This window comes from Dicentrarchus labrax, unplaced genomic scaffold, assembly GCF_905237075.1.
Source record: "Dicentrarchus labrax unplaced genomic scaffold, dlabrax2021, whole genome shotgun sequence".
Classification (NCBI taxonomy): Eukaryota; Metazoa; Chordata; class Actinopteri; family Moronidae; genus Dicentrarchus; species Dicentrarchus labrax.
The window spans coordinates 25635633-25657241 of NW_026136706.1; the positions used below are offsets into that span (position 1 = coordinate 25635633).

Below are 21609 nucleotides of genomic sequence, written 5' to 3' on the forward strand. Positions count from 1 at the left end.
CAGTTGCCACATGCACACAGGCCTATCAGACGGCCACAGCCAGGTACAGTGCATTAGAAAAACTGAATGGCATTATTACTGGGAGGAATCAAAATCAGGTTAAATAATGGTCAATTTAATTCACTTGAAAGCCCAGGTAATATGGAGCCAGGACAGTGACTTTAAAATTTGGCATCCAAAAAAAAATTGGCATTAAAAACAAAACCAGTACTGAAAAAGGAAACATTGGCATTGAAACATTTGTATTGAAAACAGTTGTATTGGCATTGAAACAAGTATTGGCACTGAAAAGAAACTAATTAAAATCTTATTTTATTTTATTGGGATTTTTTGTATTTTTCAATGACAATCTTCAGATTTTTTCTACATGTCACTCTTTTTTCAGTGAGAGATTATATATATATATATATATATATTATATAACAAAAGACGTACTTCTTCAGTTTGCCAATATGCAAATTATATGCAAACCACGCTCTACTTGCCCCTCCCCTCAGATCCCTCCTCAATGCCAAAACAGTGACAGAAAGTTGAAACTGAAAATCAGTGACACTGAAGAAAAACTGACATTGTAAAAAAAATCTGTCACCGACAGATGACATGTGACATGAAGAAAAAATCTGAAGATTGTCATTGGAAAAAAAAAAAAAAAATCTAAGTATTTTAATTAGTTTTCAACTGTTTTCAATACAAATGTTTCAATGCCAATGTTTCCTTTTTTCAGTACTGGTTTTGTTTTCAATGCCAATTTTTTTTTCACCGTCCTGGCTCCATAAGGTCACAGATACTGGGACTGTCGTCTTGTAGATAACCCTCTGGAATAACTGGTACAAATTTAATTATATCCCTTTTATAAACTGACATTTGCCAATTAATGAAGGGAAATTAATGCTCTAACTGTAATAGGATTGCTAAGGACAATTCTGTTTATTTCCGCTCATTGTTCTCTATCATCTTGGGGAAGATGTACATATTTATGGGAATGACCCTCCTGATTGTCTGGGTTACGTGGATATTTCTTTAAAGCACACCGGCTTGCCCCTTCACACCCTACGGTTTACCTATAAAACACCTGTGCTGGCGTGTAATCAGTGATTGTTTGAGCTCCACCTAAGTGTGCAGAGTGAAATCACTGACTTAAAGCAGTAGTATGGGCCTCTGTCTACAGGCAGCCTCCTTGGAGGAAGAGGAGCAGGAGGAGGTTGTAGATGTGGAGACATTTTTCCTCTAAGAATAATGAATTGCCCTATGGTAGTGGCATCACCTGATTATCAAAATAGAAAAATAAAATGAGCTGAGATAACATCTGCAACAACTTAAAACAATTTCCAAGTTCAGTTTATTAACTCAATTTGACTGCTCAGACTGTCTGATTAGACTTAACACAGTAACATTCAAAGCTATTTTAAACTGTAAACATTGGTCACTTGTCAGCTTCATCAGCTTATTCCTTTTCAAAAAGGTATATGCATACCTGCCAACTTTTCAAAAAACCTTGGAGTGAGATTTTGTCGGGTGACCAAAATGATGCCGCGCACGCAGCCACACAAGTTGGTGGCTCAGATATCAGAGGATTGGAATTCATTTGATGTTGTACCCATGTTGTACCCTGCATTCTGGTGGTTTGTGGGGAGGTCCAAAGCCGCTGATAGGGGCAGCCTACTGGAGATGGACAATATTGGTTACATTCTGAGAAGCAGACATAGCTGAAGGTCCACCCCCAGGAAATTTTGGATTAAGTAGATGTGATTTCCTGCATTCTAGTGGATTTTTGGGTGGTCTGCTAAAGATGTGCAATACCTGAACTTATTCTCATTCTTGTTTGGCATTATGACTCGTAGGGCCTTCTAGACTTGAGCTGAACATTCAACCAGAAAACTATTGTTGTGCCTAAATGACTGCCTGTATCACAATAAAGCCTTATTCATAGACCAGTGTTTAAGATTTGGCCTAGGTACCTGTAGGTTGATTGATATTTTGATTAGAATGGTATTAAACTGTGAGTAAATAAACAATGCAATGAGCTGATATTTTGAGCATGCAGTATACCACGAGGTTAACAAGGTGCTCTCCTGCTGCTTGTTATGACAGCTTTCACCACACTAAATCATGTTCACACGCTCAAACAGATCATTTATATCAAGATTTTAAAGTTTAAGAGTGAGTACTCAATTGGATGACATTTCCTTGTTACATACCTATTCTCAGCTCAGATCAAGGACCAAATTTTGATTTCAGAGGTGGGGAGGACACAAGTATTTATTTATTTTTTTAAAGTTATTTTTTTGGCTTTGTTATCTTTATTTATAAAGACAGCTGTAGGGAGACAGTGATGGTGGGTGGAGAGAGAGGGGATGACACGCAGCAACTCTACCGACTGCGCTAACCAGCGGGCGCCCCCATTACACAATAGTAGTTCTTCTAGTTTTCTATTGCTACTTTTACGTTTACTGTTCCCTTTTTTGGTTTGCCTGGTTGTAAAGCATGTAAATGTAGCTATAGAATAAACATTTTGGACACACACACACACGCACGCGCATGGACACCGATTCAAACGTGAATGTAAATGAAACCTCTGATATTACCTGGGCAACTCCAGCAGACCGGTGTGCAAGCAAGATGGAGTGACAGCGGGGATGGCCAATCACACAAGAAACGGCAGAGCCATTCGAGGAGCTTGTGGGCGGGTCTAAACTAAGGGGCTTCAGCTTGAGCGGCTGTTTTCCGCTTGGTCCTAGTGCTTGACGAGTCTCTGTTTACTATAGCGTAACATTGTTTTTGGACGGTAAAAGCTGCAGGGGACCGAAACGACCCAAGATCGGATTTTTTTTGCGTGAGAAATTGGGTGTGTGGTGTGAGTGCGTGTGAAAACAGGCAAAACTGTGTGTCACACGGCGAAAGCGTGAGAGTTGGCAGCTCTGTATATGACTTTATAACATTTGTTTTTTTTTGTGCAAAATTTGCAACAACATTGCTTATATTTAACGTTTGTCTGTTAGATGTTCTGTGAGTTGTTGGAGGTTGTCTATAATGTCAAATATACATCTCCCGATCGTGTCATTGGAAAGAGGGACAGTATTCAGTGTCTCAGCACTTTTCTCACCTAGCATGATTGTGACCATGTCCAATGCTGCCGGAGTATTAGCTCCTCTGCTATCGTGTGAGGTTTTTTGCACCTTGCAATGTGGTGGGCAACTTTGTACGAAGCTTTTTAATTTGCTGATGCCGTGCTCACAAAATAACCGGCCTGTTGGCGATACGCATTAAGTTTTCAATGAAAAAAGTCCAGTGGCTTATTGACATAAATAGGGTGTAAGGTCTCCAGGTGCCGTCTTAATTTGTTTGGTTTCATGCTGTCCGCTGCCAGTTTTTAGGCATTAAACACACACAGGTCTTACCTCATTTCCGACCGTATTCACGGTAAACCCAGGGCTATGTAGGCTTCATCGTATTTCCTGGTCTTATTAGGTTTATTCCGTTTACCGTCACTTGCTTTTCTTGCCTCTGACGCCTCTGACGCCTCCTCCGTTTTTTCTTTTCACTCCTGTCAGAAACTTCTCCATATCTCCTCCTCCGTCAGTCCCCCCTGCCTCTCACGCCGGGCGCGCCCCACTATTTGAGAAGTACTGCCCTATGGGCAGCCAGCACTTCCAAATGTGAGTCAGCCTGCCCTTTTGAAGAGTTAATGGGCCATGCAGCCAAAGCTCTGGATATGCCCTTCCCTGACAATTCTTTGGCACTCAGTTTACACTTTGAGTAGACTAGGGAGGTGTGACCCACTCTGGCGCAGGTGCCCCATCTGCCTGACTTTAAAGACCTAGGGTGTAAACACTTTAACTGACCGGTGGCTACACAAATCTTCATCTCCAGTGGATCAGGCCTTCGCATACTAAACTACCCAAAGCTATAGCCATGCAAACCCGCCTGGTTAATACTGGGGCTATTGTGTTCCTCTATCTTCATCACCTGTCCTGTCAGGTGCCATATTGTTTTGGGGAGTCTGGAATTGTGGGTTAACTTCAGGCAGCTTCCTCCTCCCTCTCCTTCATTATGAAGGAGCCAGCAGATGCTGCAGGCTTTAGCATCCTTTTGGGTGGTTTGGTGCCACCTGTGGCTGTCCCAGTTACAGCAAGGGGATTGGGACTGTCTACTGAAGTTGCCCATAGACCCTTCAGCTAGGGTTGTGTCCACCATGACCCAGGTCTATCATTTGCAGTTTTCTCACAAACCTTCTGTAATGAGTTTGGCAACTTTCACTACTGTAACTGATCCTCACCATGCAGAAATAATGTGGGCAGAACTGTCAATACTTGAAGGTCATAAGGGAGGTGGAGTGTGGAAATCACCACGCTGGGTTTTTCTCCTGCTATTTCCTGGTCCCCAAGCAGGACGGGGGCCTTTGTTCTATTCTGGACCTCAGGGGGCTCAGCAAGTTTCTTCACCCTCTGAGAGGCAGGATGTTGACAGTTCTCAGGTTAAGGCAAGCCATCACTGCAGGGGACTGGTTTTCCACCATCGACCTCAAGGACACCTACGTCCAGATTCCCATCTGGCCTGGCTCTGTGCCTGAACTACAAAAGAGCAAGCTCCAGCCTTCCTAGGTGACAACGTTTCTGGGTTATTGCCAGAGAGGCCTGCCTTGGCCACTTCCAGCAGCAATCTCTGATGGATGAGGGGATTTGCCATCGACTCATGGGCCTGATGGCAGCCAAGGTGCAAGCAGTCAGTATTGGAGAATACACACCGAATGAGGATGGCTGCTTAATAATTTCCTGGTTCCTTAGAGGTGCACAGAGGTTTACAGTTCACAGGACTAGATCTTCAGTCCTGCCATGGGACTTGGATTTAGTTGTATAAAATTCCCCGTCGGAGGTTGCACTTCCATAATGACTTTATTGTGTGTAAATAGTTAATCCCTCTCACTCAGTTGGTCCGCTCTGCAATTGTTATCTATCCTTTGGTACAAAAGTGTGCGTCGATGACACTGTAAGTTGTTGTGTAAGTACCTAACGTATGTTTATTTGATCAACTGTGTTCTCGGTTGAGATAGCCTGCATTGCTGTGACAAATCATTGAGCTAGCGTACCCGAAGCAGCTCCAGACAGTCTAGCATAGTCACATGTTTTTCTACCATGTTAAGTTTCATATTTTACGTTTGAAACTTCCCAATTTAATGCCATTGTATAGTAATTATCATTCTGTGTTGCAGATATCACAAACCTTATATCTAACATACCCATCTTCTGTTCAGGATCTTTACCTCAACGCCTGGCCTGAGTTTGTACAGCTTACCACTGGTGGTTTTACGGACAGGTACTGTCTGTATCCAGAAGCTTACAATCTGGATCTTTTTTTTTTTTTTCATTTTGATATGATATGATATGCAAACAAAGAATGAAAGAATCAGGTGGTCTGAAACAGAAAAATGTATATGCGATTTTGTATTCTGTAAACATACATTGATTTTCTTCATGTATTATTTAATTACCCTGATGTTAGAACATGTAAATGTGGTGTATTGACAACAGCATGAAAAATAATGTATATTAGAATTAGAATATCCAGGGCTCCCGGTTAGCTCAGTGGGTGGAGCTGGCGACCCATGTACCGAGGCTGAGTCCTTGCTGCAGCGGCCCAGGGTTCGAATCCGACCTGTGGCCCTTTGCTGCGTGTCATCCCCTCTCTCATCATAAAGGCAATAAAAGCCCCCAAAAATATATAAAAAAATAAGATAAAATAAAAAGAATTAGGATATCCAGGTACAACTCTGTGATGACCCCTCCCCTGGTTGGTCTATATCCCTTTCACTCACTACACTACTGATAACACTGATGTACATAAATCTGTATTACTTTGTCTAGTATGAACATTGATTAAAGTTATTTTGCTTTAAACATTTGACTGTCTGTGGGGTCTCCCTTGTTTTGAATGGATGGTGAGTAGGTTGATGACAACTTACAACGACAGAACCAGGACATTTAATATGCTCAGGTGTCCATGAAATGGTAAGAATTCAGCAGTTGGTAGGCAATGAAAATTTCCTTTATCATTACATCACAGAATGAAATACTTTTTTTTTTTTTGGTTATGGGGGGGTGCAAGATAAGTCAGCTATATGATGCAAAACTGCAGTCAGAAAGCTGCCAGAGCTCAGCAGCATCTTGTCTCCTCTTCTCTCTGTGATTATGGAGACCCTGGAAGAAGCTGAACTCTGCTTTCCACAACTACTCAACACCTCCTGCAGGAAGCCAGTGCAGCATCGTGCTGATACCATATTCCTTTACATCCTGCTGTCTTGCATCTCTTTGCTCACTGTGGCTCTGAACCTGCTGGTCATCATCTCTATCTCCCACTTCAGGTATAAAGATAAACTTAGAGGCATAACCTAAAATACTATCAAGCACTTAATTTTACAGGAATTTAGGACATTAAGGGTATTGTTACAATAAGGCATGAAAATGTTTCACTTTTTAAAACATTTTAAACAGTTTAAATGTATTTTGCATTCTCTTCTCTATTATAGACACATGTACATTGAAATATAAAACTGGTACTTAAACTGTGTTAGCATCTCCAGGATTTTTGATGCATGTCCTAGCTGTTTAAATGTTACTATGTGCTATAAGGTATTATCTGGACAAAATTAGTTTATTTGACTTTTCGTAATGTTACAGATAAAATATTTTTACAAATTCCATAACTTTTTCATATAATGTATTAAGTTCTTTCTCCAGGCAGCTCCACACCCCCACCAACATTCTCATCCTCTCGCTGGCTGTCTCAGATTTCCTCGTTGGCCTCCTGCTGATGCCTGTTAAAATCCTCTTCATAGGGGGCTGCTGGTTTTTGGGGAACTTGATCTGTGCACTATTTTACTATGCCTCTTTTATCCTTACATCTGCCTCAGTAGGAAACATGGTGCTCATATCAGTTGACCGATATGTGGCCATTTGTGACCCTTTGTGTTACCCAACCAAAGTCACTCAGAAAAGAGTTCAAATCTGTGTTTGTCTGTGTTGGGCGTGTTCAGTGTTCTATAATGGTATGATACTGATTGACTTTCTGAAACATCCAGATAGATTTAATTCCTGCTATGGAGAGTGTGTAGTTGTAATTAACTTTATAACAGGAACTCTTGATGCCCTGTTGACCTTTGTTGGCCCCATTGCTGCAATCATAGTTCTGTATATGAGAGTATTTGTGGTGGCTGTGTCTCAGGCTCGAGTCATGAGGTCTCATATTGCAGCTGTTACACTCCAGGGTTCAGTCAGTGTAACTGCTAAGAAGTCTGAGAGAAAAGCAGCTAGAACCCTTGGTGTTGTTGTGGTTGTTTTCCTAATATGTTTTTGTCCTTACTTCATTCCATCTCTTGTGGGCCAGGACATGTCAACCACTGTGGTATTTTCAATATTTGGGGTCTGGCTACTTTATTGTAACTCCTTTTTTAATCCAATGGTCTATACTTTTTTCTACCCCTGGTTCAGGAGATCTATGAAACTCATTGTTACATTTCAGATACTGCAGCCTGACTCCTGTGATGCCAACATACTGTGCCCAGATTGTAAAATATGATTGAGTCAAATTGGACTGCACAATATTTATAAAAACATTATATTATGACTATTTTTCACTGATATTACAATTGCTGTCTCACAATTTTCATTTTCACTGAAAGAAAATTGTTTTAATTGACTTCACAATTTATTCTTATTTAATACATTCTTTATTTGTTTAAAAGGGAATTATTGCTTGATATATTGTTAGCCGTTACATATACTGACTGTAATGTGCATCGACAGCATAATGAATGGATTTATGATTAATTTCTATTTACTGTTATACTTGTATTGCAGAAACCATATCAAACTCAGCTTTAGTAAAGAATTGAATGGGATACTTTGAGTCCATGTTATCATTGCTCCCCAGGGTGAAATAGGAATATGTCTCTGCTGCCTTCTCTGAATAATTCTTTCTATGGTCCTTCAAGCCAGATACTTATTCTACCTTGGTGACATGGATCAAAACAAGGAGAGGCAATGCACTGCAGTTGCAGACAGCACCACTCCAGACGTCAAATTCCATCCCATCTTCTTCCATATCAAGTGACACTACCACAGTCTATTACAACTAGCACAACCTCCAGCCCCTGTTCAGTCACCACAACAACCTCTACCTGTACAGCCTGCTTTCCAGCCTCTGTGTATGCAGTTACAACAGCCAGTTGCCATTCAACAGAGTGCTTCTGTGCAGTCGCTGTACTTACTTCTGCTCGTACAGTCTGCTTACAAATATTCACAGTCACCATCTCAATACCTACCTGGGCATCCTGTTTACCAGGCTCCAAGCAGTCACTGCTCCCTTGGGGTATAAGTGTCCTTTTACCATGCCTGGACAGCCCACATATCAGCTGCCCCTAGCTCAGCAACCCCTTCAGCCAGTTCCGGTTCCCACACTTACTGATCTCACTACAGATAGTGAAAGAGAGTTTACCGACTTTGGCTCTCAGTAACTTTTTGGGTCCTCACACTGAGCTGTCAGAGCACAATAAGTACTGTGCACTGATAGAACACCTGGTCTTGGAATAAGCATGACATATAGCCCAGGCTTGCTGCAGCTATACTCAACATGCCGGACATAAAGCCAGCTTTTCAAAAGTTTGCCCTTAATGTTGATCTCCTAGTTAGCGTGCTATTATCGCTCAAGGGTCCACTGGGAATGGAACTGACTTGCAATGGGCATGTGGACCAACTGCTAAGCAAATTATCGAAACAGTACAGTGACAGCTTTGTTGAGCATCTGCAGGTTTAGGGGCAGGTTACAGACATCTAGTCTTAACTCCTACAACTTGCATGATCTTACACAATGGTTGAGGTCTAAAGCTGAAGCACAACAGTTGTCTGCAAAATGGTTCAGCAGCACCAGGTGGTATGGCAGCCAGCTCTACGGAAGGATCACATGCCTACTTTTAGGAAGCGTCAGCCAGCCACTGTTTTGGATGCCCCCTCAAGTGGAGGTGGAGGGAGAAGGGAGGGTAATGGCCAAATATTTTCCTTATGGTCTCTGAATAGTTTTCATATACCAACTTCTAATCGACCTATATCAATTTCAAGATTAAATTAACAACTTCTGGCTAACCAGACCCAATTTAAGCCATACCCATGCCCTGCTTAAGTACTGCCCATTTTGTAGAATACAAAAAATGTAGTTGGTCCAAAACACCTATACACCGAAACACACATGGGTGTGGTCAACACATTGTTACAATTCAGGTGATCAGTGGCTGTAGCACAATGCTGGCCACAGCCAGGTACAGTGCATGAGAGAAGCTGAATGGCATTACTTGTAGGAATCAGAATCAGGTTAAATAATGGCCAATTTAATTTACTTGGTTGTCCTGTAGCAAATGTTACCAGCATCAGACCTAGGGGAAATCTGGACCAGCAGCAAGGGTTACAGAGGCTAGGGAGCACTGTGTAGCCAATATATAAACTGTGGATTGAAAAAGAGATGACGAAGCTTAGCGTCTTGCTCATGTTCATGCTTGTTTATCTCTTACACATTTACAAACAATTTCCTGTCACTTTTTCAAGCTTTGTGATTTAAGTGCATGTCAAATTCATACTAAAATATTTTACAAATTAAACAACAAATGCTGTAACTAAACTACAATAAATAATATAAAACATTGTGTCTAAATTGAAACGAGTTTACATAAATTCAAAATGAAGGTACACATTACAAATAAACTTAAACTTAAACACGTAAAATACTAATATGTATCACAATCTTAAAACACAATTACTCTATTCACTCATATATTAACACATACAATCCTGCTAACAAGCATTCAGCACTAATGTGACATACACAAAGCCTTTCCCAACATTCCTACATCATACTCTCTTATACACATTTGCACTTCACACATATTTTCTCTTGTTACAGTATGCTAATGTCATTTAAGAATGATGACTCTCATGGGAATAATTCAGCAGTTGGTAGGCAAGGCATCTGATAATTACATCACTACTTTAAATATTTTTTGGGGGTTATGGGAAAGGGGGGAGGAGCAAGATAAGTCAGCTTTTTGATGCAGAACTTTAGTCAGAAAGCTGCCAGAGCTCAGCAGCGTCTCGTCTCCTCTTCTCTCTCTGATTATGGAGACCCTGACAGAAGCTGAACTCTGCTTTCCACAACTACTCAACACCTCCTGCAGGAAGCCAATGCAGCGCCGTGCTGATACCATATTCCTTTACATCCTGCTGTCTTGCATCTCTTTGCTCACTGTGGCTCTGAACCTGCTGGTCATCATCTCTATCTCCCACTTCAGGCATAAAGATACACTTATAACCTAAAATATAATGTCAAGCACTTAATTTTAGAAGGGGAAAAAAAGGGATATTGTCACATTAAAGCATGGAAATATAACCATTTGAGTTTTTAACAATTTACATTTTTAGCATTTAAAATAATTGCATAGTATTACTCTGGTTACTACAATTAACTCTGCAGCCATCAGGGAACGTATTGATGATATGAATGTTGTAAGCTGACTGCTCTCTAACCTTCCCCTCTACTACAGACACATGTATAGTAAAATACAAAACTGGTACCTGTACTGCATTTTGTACTGAATTTTAATGAGTAAGTCCGAGCTGTTTAAAAATGTTGCTGCATGTGCTGTACTGTATTATGTGGACATAATTAGTTTATTTTTCTGTTCATACTTCTACAAATAATAATATATTCAGTGAGGATTTTCTTTTTCTCCAGGCAGCTGCACACCCCCACCAACCTTCTACTCCTCTCACTGGCTGTTTCAGACTTCCTCGTAGGCCTCCTGCTGATGCCACTTCAAATCCTCTTTGTAGGGGGCTGCTGGTTTTTGGGGAGCTTAATGTGTGGACTATTTTACTATGCCTCTTTTATCCTTACAACTGCCTCAGTGGGAAACATGGTGCTCATATCAGTTGACCGATATGTGGCCATTTGTGACCCTTTGTGTTACGCAACCAAAGTCACTCAGAAAAGAGTTCAAATCTGTGTTTGTCTGTGTTGGACCTGCTCTGTGTTCTACAATGGTGTAATACTGATTGACTTCTTTAAACATCCAAATCAATTTAATTCTTGCTATGGAGAATGTGTACTTGTAATTAACTTCATAACAGGAGCTGTTGATGTTCTGTTGACCTTTGTTGGCCCCATTGCTGCAATCATAGTTCTGTATATGAGAGTATTTGTGGTGGCTGTGTCTCAGGCTCGAGTCATGAGGTCTCATATTGCAGCTGTTACACTCCAGGGTTCAGTCAGTGTAACCGCTAAGAAGTCTGAGAGAAAAGCAGCCAGAACTCTTGGTGTTGTTGTGGTTGTGTTTCTAATTTGTTTCTGTCCTTACTTCATCCCATCTCTCGTGGGCCAGGACACGTCAACCACTGTCGTATTTTCAATATTTGGGGTCTGGCTACTTTGTTGTAACTCCTGTTTTAATCCAATGGTCTATGCCTTTTTCTACCCCTGGTTCAGGAGATCTATGAAGCTCATTGTTACGTTTCAGATACTGCAGCCTGACTCCTGTGATACCAACATACTGTCTCAAGATTGCAAAATATAATTGAAAAAACTTGAACTGCACAATATTGGAAAAAAAAACCATCATATTGTGATTATTCTTTAACAAATGTTGCTATTTTGATTTTCACCGAAAAAACTGTTAAAATTATGATAATGTAATATTTGTTCGGGTCTAAACAAACATGTTTTCTTACATTTGGGATGTAGAAACTGAGAGAAAAACGGAACACTTTTCTCTATAAAGTATAATCCAGTTTCACCAAAATCTGAAAATAAAGTTATAAAAGTTCTGTGGTTTTGTATAGTAACAAAAACACTTCTTTCTAACATAATTATTGTCTCATTTGTGGTTCAATAAAAAGTCAATTAAAGTCAGTGCCATATCGCTATTTTACAAGTAAATGTAGAATCCATTGTATGCTATTGAGCACACCAGCAAGAAGACGACGGTGATGACCAGCACTGTGTGCTTCAGGGAAGTTGGACAGTCAGAAGCAACTGGGCTTTTAGGGAGTGGGCTAAAAGAGATGGGTTGTTTCAGACAGAGGATGAACTGAAGGACCGTTATACGTTAAAAAAAGGATATTTTTGAATTATGCTGCTTATGCTACTCTAGTGGAGTCCCATAAAAAAATATTGAGCTGAGAATGAGCACATAAGTCCCCTTTAAGCTTTAATAATATAATTTGGAATAACACATATGACTGTACAGGCTACTCTCCTGGGTGACTGGGTGCAGGTGCAAATTGGGTGCAGGTGCAAATTCGCTTTAAATTTAGGGCATGATCACAAATTGGCATGGTCAACACATTTTTACAATTTACAAATACTAATATATTCAGTGATGATTTTCTTTTTCTCCAGGCAGCTCCACACCCCCACCAACCTTCTCCTCCTCTCACAGGCTGTCTCAGACTTCCTCATTGGCCTCCCGCTGATGCTGCTTCAAATCCTCCTCATAGTGGGCTGCTGGTTTTTGGGGAGCTTGACATGTGCACTATTTTACTATGCCTCTTTTATCCTTACATCTGCCTCAGTAGGAAACATGGTGCTCATTTCAATTGATCAGGTGCTATTATCAGTTGACTTCATACTATGGTACTTTAGTGGAGTCCCATAAGAAAAATATTGAGCTGAGAATGAGCATATAAGTCCCCTTCAAGATTTAATCATATAATTTGGAATAACACATATGACTGTACAGGCTACTCTCCTGGGTGCAGGTGCAAATTCGCTTTAGATTTAGGGCATGATCACAAATTGGTGTGGTCAAGACATTTTTACAATTTAGGTGATCAGTGGCTGTAGCTAGATGCTGCCACAGCCAGGAACAGCGGAAGAGAGGCTGAATACCATTATGACTGTGAGGAATCAAAATGAGAAGGTGGAGCTTAAATAATGACCAATTTAATTACTAAGACAATTTATTTTGTGTCAACCATACAACCTTTTGTCCTTTTATGGAAAAGACAAAATATGTAATTGTTAATTTGTGTAACCAAAATTTTTCTATAAACACATATATATAGGAGGGATATATAGGAGAGTTTACAGGCTTTTGTCTGTGATGAGGTGGGTCACCTATGAACCAGATCCAACAACTGTTGAGTCACTTTAACCCCCTCAATCACCTACTCCAGCAGAAGCACCTGCTCCTCCTGTTCAGCCTTCAGTTCAACCAGTTTGAGCTACAGTAGCTCATCTGTTGAATCGGACCACACGGGCCAGCCTTCACTCCCACGTGCATCAGTAAGCCTTCGCCGCCCATGACCCTATACATGTGTCTGCAGTAGAGGAGAAGGTTAGAGAGTATGCAGTCAGCTTCCAACATTCATGTCATCAATACATTTATAGACTGCAGACCACTTTTGATAGGTACTGACCACTGCAGACTGGGAACACCCCACAAGAGCCGCAGTTTTGGAGATACTCTGACCCAGTCGTCTAGCCATTACAATTTGGCCCTTGTCAAAGTCGCTCAGATCCTCATGCTGCCCATTTTTCCTACTTCTAACACATCAACTTGAGGACAAAATGTTCACTTACTGCCTAATATATCCAACCCACTGACAGGTGCCATGATAACCAGATAATCAGTGTTATTCACTCCACCTGTCAGTGCTCATAATCTCATGGCTGATCAGTGTAGATCCAGAGACAGTCCACGACCAAACGCTCCTTCAGGAAATGGTCTCCTGAGGCAGCGGAGGCTCTGAGGGACTCCTTTGAATGTACTGACTGGAGTGTCCAGCAGGAAGCACATGGTGAGGACATCGAGGGGGTCACACACTACACTACTGACTACCTGAACTTCTGCATGGATGTTGTACATCTGTAAAAAACTACTACAAATGTTTAACCAGTCTGTGGTGGCCAGCGTCCTCTTTTATGCTGTAGTTTGCTGGGGAGGAAGCAGCAAGAAGAGAGATGCTGGTCGACTGGACAGACTGGTGAGGAGAGCTGGCTCAGTAGTGGGCACAGAGCTGGACTCTCTGATGACAGTGGCAGAGAGAAGGACCCTGGACAAACTGCTGTTCATACTGGACAACACCCACCACCCTCTGCACAACACCTTCTCCAGGCAGAGGAGTGTGTTCAGTGGCAGACTGCTGTCCCAGTCCAGCTCCACCAACAGACTCAAAAACTCTTTCTTCCCCCTGGCCATCAGACTGTACAACAGCTCTCAGTAAAGGCAGGGAGGACAATAGATAATAGACAATGGACAATTTCTACCTCCATTTGCACTGTTTTACTTCCATTTGCACTCCACTCCATTTGCACTGTTTACTGTTTGCACTGTTTACTTTAGCTGCTGTTAACTTTATATATTATAAATATATAATATTTTATGTTTTAAAAAATGTTTCATTTTATTCTTAAGGTTAGGGTTTTTAATTTGAGTTTAATGTATGTTTATTGTATGTAATGTATGTTTTGTATTTTGTATGCTACTGGATACTTATCTATCTATCTATCTATCTATCTATCTATCTATCTATCTGTAAATCCTTAAAAAGCAAACAAACAAAGTGACCACATGCTGCTTTGTGGGCCATTTGGTGCAGTCATGTGTAAGAATGGAAACTGTTTAACTGTTTAGTTTGCAACTGGTTCTCAACTGGAAAAGGTTTTTCATGTCACCTTAATTTGAATTCAAGTTTTCTTAGTCAAAGAAAAACCCTGCATAGCACTAATGTGATTCTAACTTCTGGCTAGCAGTTAAGCAGTGGAATATTCCTGAACGTTAAATCCACGAGTTTGATGCCAGACTGCATATCAATGCCAGTCAAAGTTTGGAACCGATTCAGAACATTTTTTATTTATTGAATTTTTTTGTTCTGCTTCCTGTCTACACCATCAGCGTATGCCCAGTGTACGTAAATGGTCATGTAATATGTGTCCTCAATTGTGCTAATATGGACCGGGATTGAATGAATGTCATCTATAGTGTGTACAAATTTCACATATTACATTAACTTTTGGGTGAGATCTGAACACAGAGTGAGCCAGATTACGTCTCCAGATGTGATGGGTCTGATTGCATACAATTTACACCATGTATTAACAGTCATTTTCCCTTCTCCAAATATAATATCTACATACAACTCTCAGAACCAGGCCATTGTAGTTGCTTAGGTGTCCATGAAATGGGAAGAATGTAAAAAATTCTATTAAGCTGTTGGTAGGCAAGGTAAATGAATTTGATCATTACATCACAGAATCAAATCAATTTTGTTTGGTTATGGGAGGAAAGAGGGAGGGGCAAATAAGTCAGCTTTATGATGCAGAACTTTAGTCAGAAATCTGCCAGAGTTCAGCAGCGTCTCGTCTCCTCTTCTCTCTGTGATTATGGAGACCCTGGAAGAAGCTGAACTCTGCTTTCCACAACTACTCAACACCTCCTGCAGGAAGCCAATGCAGCACCGTGCTGATACCATATTCCTTTACATCCTGCTGTCTTGCATCTCTTTGCTCACTGTGGCTCTGAACCTGCTGGTCATCATCTCTATCTCCCACTTCAGGCATAAAGATTCACTTAGAACCTAAAATATAATGTCAAGCACTTAATTTTAGAAGCGAAAAAAGGGATATTGTCACATTAAGGCATGAACATAGAATCATTTGAGTTTTTAACAATTTACATGTATTGCTTTTAGCATTTAAAATAATTGCATAGTATTACTCTGGTTACTACAACTAACTCTGCAGTCATCAGGGAACGTATTGATGATATGAATGTTGTAAGCTGACTGCTCTCTAACCTTCCCCTCTACTACAGTAGTTTACTACAGTAAAATACAAAACTGGTACTTTTACTTCATCTGTTTTCCAGGATTTTGAGCTATATAAAATGTTACTATGTGCTATACTGTATTATGTGGACATAATTAGTTTATATGACTGTTCACAATGTTACAGACTTCCATAACTGTTGCATATAATAACATGTTTAGTGATGATATTCTCTTTCTCCAGGCAGCTCCACACCCCCACCAACCTTCTCATCCTCTCGCTGGCTGTCTCAGACTTCCTAGTTGGCCTCCTGCTGATGCCACTTCAAATCCTCTTTGTAGGGGGCTGCTGGTTTTTAGGGAGCTTAATGTGTGGACTATTTTACTATGTCTCTTTTATCCTTACATCTGCCTCAGTGGGAAACATGGTGCTCATATCAGTTGACCGATATGTGGCCATTTGTGACCCTTTGTGTTACCCAACCAATGTCACTCAGAAAAGAGTTCAAATCTGTGTTTGTCTGTGTTGGGCGTGTTCTGTGTTCTACAATGGTGTAATACTGATTGACTTCCTTAAACATCCGAATACATTTAATTCCTGCTATGGAGAGTGTGTACTTGTAATTAACTTTATAACAGGAACTGTTGATGCCCTGTTGACCTTTGTTGGCCCCATTGCTGCAATCATAGTTCTGTATATGAGAGTATTTGTGGTGGCTGTGTCTCAGGCTCGAGTCATGAGGTCTCATATTGCAGCTGTTACACTCCAGGGTTCAGTCAGTGTAACTGCTAAGAAGTCTGAGAGAAAAGCAGCCAGAACTCTTGGCGTTGTTGTGGTTGTGTTTCTAATATGTTTCTGTCCTTACTATATCCCATCTCTTGTGGGCCAGGACACGTCAACCACTGTGGTATTTTCAATATTTGGGGTCTGGCTACTTGGTTGTAACTCCTTTTTTAATCCAATGGTCTATACTTTTTTCTACCCCTGGTTCAGGAGATCTATGAAACTCATTGTTACATTTCAGATAATGCAGCCTGACTCCTGTGATGCCAACATACTGTGCCCAGATTGTAAAATATAATTGAATCAACTTGGACTGCACAATATAGCAAAAAACAATCATCATATTGTGATTCTTTTTTTGACAGATATTACAATTGCTATATGATTCACAAAGAGTGGGATGATAATTTTTGTAACACAATTTTCATTTCTACTAAAAAGACAATTAAAATCATGATGATGCCACACTTGTTGGGTCCATGTGTTCTTACATCTGTAAAACAAGATTTGTAGGCCAGAGCGTCTCTGCAGTTCAACAATACCTCATTATAATGCTGTTCCAGTCAGGATCACTTTTGTCAAAAGAACTTTTATTTCCAAAGCAGAATGTTTCATTTGGCAGTATGGCTCTATTCTGGGACCTCCTTGTCCTTCCATGTGCACACATGGAAAAGTTTAAGGAGAGGAGAAGCTGGGGTTGCGGTGGGTTGCAAAAACGGCTTGTAGAGAAAGCAGCAAAGATAAGCAGGCTAAAGCAACTTAAATAAGGCGCCCTGAATGACATTTGCTAATTGGATACTTGAGGGAATCAGCAGAGCGGTCAGCTTAGTGTGTATGGTTTCCAATAGAAAGCTTACAAAGAATCAGCTGAGCCAGCAGTTATGTGTGTTTAAGACTAGCTGTGATCAGCTAATGTAGCTGAAATTGAGAGCTCAGTTTGATTTCGTGGCCTGCCTGAAGTAACGCTGTGCTTAATTTGTCACACATATGAACTTTATCAAAAAACTTTCAACTTCTGAGATTTGGATATTGCATTTGGCCATATTGTGATTTTGATAATATTCTGATTAATTGTGCAGCCCCTGAATCGACAGTGAAATGTCAGGAAGAAATATTGAATCCACATTGACGCCTACCAAACCAAATTGAGCATGCATGTTATGTTTAATTTTCAATCATGACTGACACTCATCTATACTGATCTACCCATTATCAAAAAGGGTTCCTGGGACGATGTGAAATTAGTTGATTTTGATATGTTGAAACAATGGTACACTAATTAACTAAAAACCAAACATTTTCTTTATTTTTACATTTGTACAATATGAAGATTTTGCTTTCATTCATAAAAGTTAACAAAAGTTTCCAAAAAGTAAATAACAGTATTGTCAATTTTAATTCACAGTTGTGGAATATTTTGTTGTTTACTTACTTGTTTTACTTACTTACTACTTACATACTTATCCAATTTATAAAAGTAAATACTACACCCATCAGCAATAACATTATGACCACTTGGGCACCCTGACTGGTTTATGGCTACACAACCCCATATGCAACAAACTGTGATGCACTGTGTGTTCTGAAACCTTTTTATCAGAAACAGTATTCACTTTTTCACCAATATGGGCAACAGGAGCTCGTCTTCTGGATTTTACATTGGTTAGGGACAGGCTTTACAGAGTGATTTGTAACACTCAGTCAGCAGAGAAAAATACCCAGCAGTTGGTACCGGAAAGCTTATTACCATTAAACCAATGGTAGGGCACATGGAGTATGACAAAACACTTAACTGGATAATGGCCTGACTCTATTGGCCCGGCATTCAGGGAGATGTACGCCACTGGTGTGTGTCTTTTTCCGAATGTCAGTTGGTTAACCGATAGGCCGATCAGCCGATCATCCCGAGAGTGCCTTTTCTGTCCATTACTACTCACTGAGGATCGATTCGAACATATTGGCATGGACCTCATTGGACCATTTCACCAGAGCGCATGTGGATATTGTTTTGTACTAGTCCTGATGGATAATGCAACTCCATATCCGGAAGCAGTGCCTCTGCGCACAATCTCTGCAAAGAGTGTTGCACAGGTGTGTTGTTTCAGGTCATCTTCCGAGTAGGGATCCCAAAAGAAATCCTAACAGACCAGGGCGCCTCGTTCATGTCACGCACACTTCTGGAACTTTATGGATTATTGGGCTTACCACCCTCAGACCGACGGCCTTGTAGAGCTTCTGAACATAACTTTGAAGTCCATGATCCGTAAGTTTGTGCATGATGATGCCCACATTTGGGATAGTTGGGACTGATGTTTGCAGTGTGCAAGGTACCCCAGGTCTCAACTGGATTTTCTCCCTTTAAACTGCTGTTTAGCAGGACACCACGGGGGGTTCTGGACCTAAGAGCAAAACTCAAAACACATTGGGACAGTTGTCACGGGAGAATTTGCTTAGGGCCCAGGTATGTCAACAGTGGAACTAGACTGAGACAATTTGCACCAGGAGATAAAGTGCTTGTATTACTCCCTTCTTCCAGCTCCAAATTACTCACCAAGTGTCTAGGACCCCTTTTGGCCACACGGTGAGTGGGTGATGTCGACTATGAGGTTGTGCGCTCTGACAGGGGCATGGCAATGCAGATTTACCGTCTTAATCTCCTCAAGGCACGGAGAGAGATGGAGTCTGTTTCTCTGGTGACCACGGTGAAAGAGAGAGAAAAGTGGGGCCTGAGGTACCAAATTCCACAAATCCTGCCTCACTCCATTGTGATGACCATCTCACACCGTCGCAGAAGGCAAATGTTGCTATGTTGCAACAGCCTTATGCTGATGTGTTCTCCCCCTGCCAGGACGCACAAATCTCATACAGCACCACATTGAGACTCACAGTGCTGCTGCCAACTTGGATGATGTTATCATCCACATCCAACAGCTGGCGGGAGCATATGCAGCGTGTGGTGCTCAAGTAGCTGAGGCAGGCTGGGCTCGCTACCAACCCGAAGAAGTGTGCAGTTGGGGGGATGTGGGGGGTAGGTTAAGCTGGACGGCTCCCCATGAGAGAGAGGTTTGGGGACGGCTTGTGAGAGCAGCGCCAGGTGAGTTGATGATCTCAGCTGGTACTCATTGAGTAATCACTCTCTCCTCTCTTAATGCAGTAGTGTGCTGGACCTGAGTTGGCCATCACACACAAACCAGAAAGGACTTCTGGAGTGAACTGTCACAGATTTTAGAAGAGGGCTATAGAAGCCTTAGAAGAGCTGAGTATTTTGTATTGACAGTGTGTGTGGCTGAGGAGGCAATACATTTGTGTTGATTAACTGACATGTGTTGCTGGATTGTATGCTGGGAGAACCCACAATTGTAGAGAGACATGCTACACCCTTATAAACTTGCCAAATAATGAGGGGAAATTAATGTTGTAACTTTAAGGCGGAGAGAGAAAATCCACATTCATGCATGGACTGTTTCATAATACCTGCATGTACTAGACAGGCTTGTTGTCCTTTTTTTGGTGTGAAGGTTCTTCTATTCATGAGGTTCGCAGGGGGAAAATTGAGAGAGGTGGACAAGGATAGTGTTTGGCTGAAGTCACAAAGGGAAAAGGGGAGTGTTGGTCACCATGTCTTCCCAGATTCATAGGCATACAGCTGTAAGGAGCAGGCCTCATATTAGCCCCTGTCTGACCCCCAGCCAAATGAGAGCAACCACTTTCAAATAGGAGTCAGCCTGCCATTTTGAAGAGCCAATGGGCAGGGCAGCCAGAGCTCTGAAAAGTCCCTTCCCTGAAAATTCTTTGGTACCCACCCCGTGCACAAGATATTTCAGGAAACTTTACTTCGCACTCCAAGGCCTCAAGGTGGAATAGAGCATCTGTACCTCGTCCAACACACGAAGTTCCAGAATGGGGAACTGGGGACCTCAGGCCCTAGCTGGAGGCTCTCTGCAGGTGCTGACAAATCTCAAGACCTGGCCTGCCAGCCTCCCCTAGCACCCCTGGATTCAGGGGGGCTGAACAAGTTTCTTCGCCCTTCGAGATGCAGGATATTTACAGTTCCCAGGGTAAGGCAAGCCGTCACTGCAGGGAACTGGTCTGACACCATCGGCCTCAGGGACACCTACTTCCAGATTCCTATCTGGCAGGGACACTGGCATTTCCTGAGGTTATGCTTTGAAAGCAGAATATTCGAGTTTCAGGTCTTGCCTTTCAGCATATCTCAGGCTCTCCAGACAGTCACTCAATGCATGGTTGCAGTCCTTGCACCCATGAGACAACAAGGGCTGAGGATTCTCAATTATGTTGAGAACTGGCTGGTCTGTGTGGTTTAATCTCAGAAACAGCCATGTAGCCCTGCTTTTGGAGAATGTTCAAGGCCTGGGTCTGGGTATAAAATACAAAAAGAGCAAGCTCCAGCCTTCCCAGGTGACAAAGTTTCTGGGCATGAACTTTATTTATATAGCACCTATGTACCTACAGGGTAAAAACAACACAAACAACAGAACACTTTAGACCATAGCAGCATCAGTAACAACATATATTAAAACAATAAACATTGTAAAACAAAGTAGTTAATAAAAAGACAACACAATAAAAAAGTAAAACCACAGTGAATAAAGTTAGAAAAAGGGAGTAACATTAGAAAAAGGGTCACAGGAAGGCAAGACAATAAAAATGTGTTTTAAGAAGAGACTTAAAAGAAGTGATAGAATCTGCCATCCTGATCTCCCCTGGAAGGCTGTTCCACAGTTTGGGGGCTCAGATGGCAAATGCTTTGTGACCTTTGTTTTTTAATCTTGATTAGGGAACCACTAGGAGAGCTGCATTTGAGGACCTCAGGGCCCATGGAGGTACATGGGGGAATAAAAGGTCTGAGACACAGCTTGGGGCCAGCCCATTACGTGTCTTTAAAGTGATAATAAAAAATTTTAAATCAATCTATAGTCGACTGGGGGCTCTGCATTCATCTCATGGGCATGATGGCAGCCATAATTCAAGTAATCCCTCTCTCCCTCCTACACGAGACCT

The 21609-nt window shown here is 41.4% G+C and overlaps 1 protein-coding gene across 14 annotated transcripts in view; it reads left to right on the forward strand.

The window, feature by feature from the left end:
- The first annotated feature begins 6101 nt into the window (after positions 1 to 6101).
- LOC127365333 (trace amine-associated receptor 13c-like) overlaps positions 6102 to 21609 on the forward strand; it is a 39737-nt gene continuing 24229 nt past the window's right edge. For 2 of the 14 annotated variants that reach the window (XM_051403338.1, XM_051403336.1), the window contains exons 1-2: positions 6102 to 6358; positions 10774 to 11271. In XM_051403338.1, the coding sequence (XP_051259298.1) occupies positions 6186 to 6358; positions 10774 to 11271 (671 nt within the window). In that variant the 5' untranslated portion in view covers positions 6102 to 6185. Of the gene's footprint in view, positions 6359 to 6722; positions 7895 to 7987; positions 9689 to 9914; positions 10331 to 10773; positions 11943 to 12435; positions 14360 to 15361; positions 15594 to 16047; positions 17053 to 21609 lie in introns of those variants that run through there. The other 12 variants (XM_051403334.1, XM_051403327.1, XM_051403330.1 and 9 more) reach the window with 12 other exon arrangements.